Source organism: Ochotona curzoniae, unplaced genomic scaffold (assembly GCF_017591425.1).
Source record: "Ochotona curzoniae isolate NIBS_2020 unplaced genomic scaffold, NIBS_Ocur_1.0 scaffold_1852, whole genome shotgun sequence".
Lineage (NCBI taxonomy): Eukaryota > Metazoa > Chordata > Mammalia > Lagomorpha > Ochotonidae > Ochotona > Ochotona curzoniae.
In genome coordinates, this window is record NW_024467087.1 from 16,969,634 (window position 1) to 16,976,750 (window position 7,117).

At 44.9% G+C, this 7,117-nt stretch overlaps 1 protein-coding gene across 1 annotated transcript; it reads left to right on the top strand.

Moving 5' to 3' along the window:
• The first annotated feature begins 1,023 nt into the window (after window positions 1-1,023).
• On the top strand, window positions 1,024-2,163 carry LOC121169396 (actin-related protein T1-like). The gene has a single exon (XM_040999988.1). It carries the CDS (start codon window positions 1,024-1,026, stop codon window positions 2,161-2,163), a length of 1,140 nt encoding a protein of 379 aa, XP_040855922.1.
• Window positions 2,164-7,117: the final 4,954 nt, after the last annotated feature.

The following is a 7,117-nucleotide window of genomic DNA, read 5'->3' on the forward strand; positions in this document are numbered from 1 at the left end:
TCACTTCACATCAGCATAGTTTATAATAATTAAATGGTGAACGTATGCCAAAGGTCCATCAACTGACTGATACATAAAATGTACTACACCCAAACAGCTTAACCTTGAAGATGGAGAGTGAATGATGCCACACACCAAGAACCACCTGTTATATGATGTCATTTATGTGAAAAGGGGCAAACAAAGGTAAATACCGAGTTATAAAAATATTTTGTGTGGTTCACATCGAATTCTGAAGGGAGTGAAAGATGAAGGGTCCTGAGTTTCCTTTTCATGTGGGAAAGTATTATAAATGATGTAGCATTTTCAGGTATCAGTGAATATACTAAAAACATGAAATTTTCCACTTTAATGGGTGGATTATATTATGCCTATAATTTCTTTCTCTAAAGAGTTTGAAAACACACAAACAAAAAACAAATATAAGGGGCAATGAAAAAAAAAATCTTTTTTGAGAAGATTATGATAATTTATACTCCAGCCTGACTATGTTGGGGCTTAGTTTCTCCTTTCTGTAAAGAGAAATAGAATTTTGACATTCCATATGGAGCAGCTCAGTCCAATGCAGAAGACGGTTTCTCTTGGATCAGCCTGTGACTTGATTTTGTTCTAAAATTAAGTATCTGCCTTGTGTTTGTGCATTTATTAAGTCTATCTACATGTATGGTTTGCCCTCTCTGATAAAAATCTCAAAATTTAGGGAACCCTAGTGGCTGAGACCCAGCCCCTCCCCCACTGATGCTGATCCCAGACAACTGTTGCTATGGTGAGATTGTTACATACAGCCAGCCAGCCTATAAATTGCCTCTGCCGACAGTGGGCCAGCAGAAAGGAGACAGGATCCATGGGTTAAAGACGGGGTGTTCTGGCGGATTGGGAACTGCCAACCAGCTCCATCTGGGCAAAAAACAGAGAATTTTAGAATCTTATGATATTTAAACCTCCAGAGGTAACCATTGACTCGTAAGAAGGCCCAGCTGATCTGTCTTCATTTTAGTGAAGTCTGGAAGCGAAGGTAAAGACATGTTTAACTCAGACTTGCTAGATGTGCCTGCTGTAGTCATTGACAATGGTTCAGGAATCTGTAAAGCAGGGCGGTCTGGAGATATCGCACCCCGTATTGTTCTTAGTTCAGTTATAGGATATCCTAGACATGACATATATTCTAAAAAAAAATACAAAAGCAAGTACTCTGTTGGAGATGAAGCTCTGGGGAAGTATCGTTCTCTATATTTACACTTTCCCATAGAACGTGGACAGGTCACAGCATGGGATGACATGGAGAAATTCTGGAGCCATGTTCTTGAGATAGAGCTGGAAACAAAACCTAACGAACAGCCTGTACTCCTCAGTGAGCCCTCCTTGAACCCGAGGGAGACTCGAGAAGGAATTACTGAGTTAATGTTTGAGAAATTCAATGTTCCAGGTTTCTATCTGGCCAACCATGCAGCAATAGCTCTATATGCTTATGCCTGTGTCACGGGCCTTGTGGTTGACAGTGGCGAAGGACTGACATGCGTTGTCCCCATCTTTGAGGGTTATGCTCTGCCTCATGCGGTCAGCAAGCTCTGTGTTGCAGGCAGAGACATCACCGATCGCCTGACCCGTCTCCTCCTGGCAAACAATTACATCTTACCTTGCATATTCAACAAGGCCGTAGTGGATGACATCAAGGAGAAGACGTGTTGCATCACTTTGGGATCAGATAAAAAACTACACAAGAGAGTGGAGGAATATATGCCGCCAAGACAATACGTACTTCCAGATGGAAATGTCATCTCTGTTGTGGACAGTATGATGAAGGTACCGGAAGTTCTTTTTTCACCTAATAAGATGGGCATTAATAATCCAGGCCTCTCAGAAATGGTCTCCAATAGCATCGCAAAATGTGACACCGACATCCATAAAGACTTGTTTGCAGAAATTGTGCTGTGTGGTGGCAGCACCCTCTTCCGGGGGCTGGAGCAACGACTCCTGAAGGAACTGGAACCGTTAGCCTCTGAAGAGAACCGCATCAGAATCATCGCTTCTCCTGATCGATGTTTCTCTGCATGGATCGGCGCCTCTGTTATGACATCTCTGAGCACCTTCAAGCAAATGTGGGTCACTTCTTCAGAATTCAATGAATTTGGGGCCTCTATAGTTCAGAGAAAGTGCTTTTAAGAAGCATTGAACACCAAGAGCAGCTGGAAGTGCAAAATTGCAGGAGTACCTGTGTTGGGAAGGCGGGGGATTACCATCATGCCTGCTACTTCAGCAAAAATGTTCAATTAAATGCTTTTGCCATTTAATATTTTGGTGTGTTCTTTTTAGCATGAGAATAATTTCTGATTTAGGTCATGCATGTTTAAGTGATTAAAGGCAACTCCTCTTTTCCTGTGTACCTAGTAGGTTCACTCCTGAGAAAGCTTGGAGTTCTTTGTTGATGCAGTGGCTCTTTACAACATTTGCAGTAAAAGATGCCTGAGCATCGTTGCTAAAAGAATAATACAATATTATTACCCATTGGATATTTTTTAAAACAATTTTTATTCTTGATGATGTTTACATAGTTGATCAGGGTGGAAAGGAACCAAGGTTAGAGGAAAGTTGGTGAGACCATTATTTCCATTTTTTAAAAATTTTTCTTCTTCTTGTATCTGGGGAAAGGTGGGGAGATAAGTGGCAAAGTCACACCCAGCCTCCCAACTGCCCCAGGTACCAGTGATGGGAATGGTCTTCTGATATCAACACAGGGTCCCTGATATGGAGAAGACTGCAAGGGTTCTGCTCAAGTGGTTTCAGTAGGTTTGGAATGCTGTCATCTTACAGATCCAAGGATGAGGAAATTCTTCCAATGTCCATTGGCTGACATAGTCAACCTTAGAGTCTCCATTAGCCTAGATATTTGCTTTCATTGCTTGGTTGGGGTAGTTGTCCAGTTTGTTTTGGCATCTTTCCTCTGCTATGGTACCAGATGTCCTCTTAAGACCCTGATGGGCTGCCATATCCTCTGTGTGCTTCTGGACCTGCCATCTGCTGCTCTATTTTTTCCACTGAGGAGGCCCAGTTTTGACACATACAATCCAATGTCAGACCACCAATCCTGGACACGAATCCTCATGTCCTTGCACTGCCTTACATGTGGAGTTCCCAAGACCCTGTGCAACTGCAAACACCAAGCATCCACAGTGGGTGGCCAGTGGGCTTTTCCTGGTGCCATTGACGAACCAGGCTGCCCAACCCATGCCCTACTGGACCCGTAACCACCCGCACCCACAATGCAGGCAGGTCATAGGACCTGGTCCAAGTGACCTGGGGGCTGCCAGAGCCCTTGCCCCTGAGGCTCACAGACTTGATACTCACCATGCAGGCAGGCCTGAGAACCTAGGCCGGGAGTCCTAGGCTCTGCTGGAATCCTCACTCCAGGTCAAAGGACCTGGGACAGGCAACCTGGGCTCTGCAGGAGCCCCCATCCACAGGTCTCACAGAGCCCCCCAGCCATCACACAGGTTGGCCTAAGGACCCAGGCCAGCCAGCTCAGTCTCCACCAGATCCCCATCCCAGGGGCTCATCGACCCAACACCCACCGCACAGGTGGACCTAAGGACCCAGGCCAGGTGACACAGACCCCACAGGAACTCCACCCCAGGGGCTCACAGACCCAGCACCCTCTGTGCAAGTGAGCCTAAGGACCCAGGCCAGGCAACCCAAGCCTTGCCGGAGTCCCAGTCCCCAGATCTCATACAACTGGCACTCCCCCACTTACCTTTACTACAATAATAATAATTAATAAATAAAAAGAGAGAATAGGCTAGGCAACTGTGGTGGCACACTGCTATGATTAACACAGATTTGGCATTAAGCAGGCCCAGGATGCCCACCAGCTGTTGGCTGCTTTTTTCTCAAAAGTGTAACACTTCCCTAGGTATGACACAACCTAAGCCATTGCCCACACTAAATCTTTATTGTAAATTTTGTTAGATGTTTCTAATAGATGTAGTTTCCAGATATAGAATTACCAGTGATAGTGTACAAATGGGGGGAGGGGAAGCTAAGAAGAAGCTGGAATTCTATTTCAGTTTTAGGGCTTATAAACCCTATGGTTGGACTGAATTTTAGTTATCCCAATAGGACTGTGACACTGTTGTTTTGAGATCACACAGCTAAAAGGGTGTTGGGCAGATTTGAACAAAGAATCATCATTGATTTAAGAATTTTTGAGCTAACCCTGCTCCTACTTAGAGCATTAGGTAATTAGTGTCCCTACTTGATTGGTATTTTTATGTTTATTTTTTCAGTGATGTTTGTGGCATCACATACTAGGGGACAAAAGTAAACACTGGAACAGTTAATGGTAATAAAGTAATAATTGAATAAATTATGCATTAGGAACTATTTTTCAATAATTCTGTTTTTTCCCTCAATTATTGACAGAGAAGTAGAAATTACAAGGACATCTTTTCAACACATATTTTGGTAAAAACAATGACATGAGAATCAAGATGGTGGAATAGGGTAAGGACATGTTTAAACAGACCAAGAAACATTAGCCAGTGTGAAGCAGACAGGGTACATTCTGGGAAATAGGAGAGGACAAAACAACAGCAGTGGGGTACCTGGAGACTGACAGACACTGGAAAAGAGAGGAGACAACAGTGCGGTGTTGCAGTGACCAATACCCCAGCGGCATTCAGCAAGTGGCAATCTGGACTCCAAAGGCAGCTGGAACTCCACCAGCAACAAAGTGGGAAGGGGTGTTGACTGGGAGTTCAAGAGGTGAACCCAGACAAAGAACTGCTCATCCTGCTGGTCTGTTTGATTTGACCAGAAGAAACAGAGCTTCAGGTCCCAGACATACAGTGCCAGAAACAGGGTGGATTTCACAGCCCACTCTACCCTCTAGAACCAAATTGGGCACCATTTTCTATAGAGATGCAAAGGCTATGGACAGTACTGTGCATGCACTGGGCTGGGAGTGATCTCATTTCTGGCTCAGTGAACTGCAACAGTGTAGCATCCTACAGGTGCCACCCAAGACAGGTCTGGGTAGCCCTCAGACCTGTTGGCCAGCAGATCAAGAACTCTAGTAGTGGTACATCAGGCACAATTTTGTACAGTGTGGAAGACCTTTAAGCCTGCAGGGACAACTGTGAGTTGTGCATGCACTCAGCTGGGAGAGAACTTACTGAGCTCAGTGCATTGCACTGTTCTCACAGGGAAAATAATACCGATTTTGACATCATGTGGGTCAAACTAGGTCTGTGTGGCCCTTACACCTAACAGCCAACAGGTTCTGGCAAGATCAGCACTAGCAACAATGTAGTTATATAGGACACCTGATTTCTCCCTAATCTCAGGAACTGCTGTAACAGGAAGTGGGAGAAAGGTTGTACAGACAACAGTGCAGCCTTAGCATGGTATCACAGAAGGTGGAGACTGGTGAGTTAGGTATTGGGGCTATGGAGACCGTGGTGGAAGTCTAATACGAGAACCCAGACCGTGAACTCGCTGGAGAGAGTGGCTGAAAACAAAGAAATTAAGAATACAGTGGAATAAATTAAAAATGCAATAAAGAGTCTCGAGAATAGAATTAAGGCAGCAGAAAAAGAATCTCAGAATTCAAACATATTTCCTGTCACCACAGGAAACAAACAAAAAACTGGAAGCAGATCTGGGTCAAGCTTTAAAAAAAAAAAGTATTCTAGACTTGAAAGATACTATTAAAAGACCAAGTATAAGAGTTATGGGAGTCCCAGAAGCTGCAGAAAGAGAAGCTGGGTTTAAAGGTGTTTCCAATGAAATTATAAGGGAAAATTTCCCTAATCTAGAGAAAGAATTAGGAAACAACATTCACAGGGTACACATAGCATCCAACAGGGTTGACCAAAAGTAATCTTCACCATGACACATGATCATCAAGCTCTCTTCAAGCGAACATAAGGAAAAGATTGTTAAATGTGCACGTGAAAAAAATGAACTGACATAGAAAGGAATGCTAATTAAACACACAGGAGACCTCTCACAGGAAACTCTACTGGCCAGAGGAGAATGGAGCAACATATTCCAGATTCTAAAAGCAAAACAATGTTGGTACATGGTAACCTTTGTCTTTGAAAATGAAATAAAACTTCCCTAGTAAAGAAAAGTTAAAAGAAAATGCCTCTTCCAGACCTGCCCTACAAAGGATACTTAAAGATGCTCTCTAAGGGATTAGAACCTGCCTGTCTTGGTCAGTGGGAAGGGAGACCCAAGCTGTGTGCCCCAACTCAGCTTAACATCATGCCCAGAGCTAGGTTCTTCACCATGAATTTCCCACAAGTGGATATACAAGGGATCTATACAGAAGGTACTCAATGTTAAGTAGGTGCAGCTGATGACTTGTTGAGGCTGTCCCTTTAAGAGCTGTTCTTAGTTGTCCGGGGAGTTAGCTGGGGTTGGGGCATGTGGCTGTAGATTGAAATCCCCATTATGTTAGCCTCCAGAAAGCTTGGGGCTAATGAAATAATTCCCATTAGGAGAGGAAGGAAGTGAAGGTAGTCGACCTCTTTCTGTCTCTAATTTATATGATTCACTGAAACCGCCCCCCTCCTTTCTTCAGTCACCCCTTTGAACTCTGGTTCCTCTGTCCATTCTGTCTGCCAGGTGGGCAGACAGGCCTCGGGTTTCCAGCAGCTCCCAGCAGGCCCGGAAGCCTGGCAAGGTTGCCTCTGCCAGCCCAGGCATTTGGGCTCTGCTCTTGGCAGCCACAAGGGAGAATCCCTGCCTTCCCTGAGATACCTCTGCTAGATTTCAAGAACCAGAACTGGGGGCTAACAGGCTGGGATAGGCCCCAGCACCCACCAACAAGAGTTGGGACCTACAGCAGGCCATAACTGGTGGGCTGCAACCCATCAGCAAGCATGAGAGCCAGGGCCTGAGATAGGCCTGATAGGAGATTTTTGGGGATACCCCCACTTGGCTGTATCACCTGTTAGCTAATTTGAGAGGCATGGTTTAAAGTGGAGCATGCCTGGTTAAGCCACAGCGCCCACCAGCACACGCTAGAGGAAGGTTGGAATGCAGGGTGGATTGGGTGAGGCAGCAGCATCCTCCAGAGAGATCTGAGACTGATGATAGGCCATAACAGGCTAGGCCA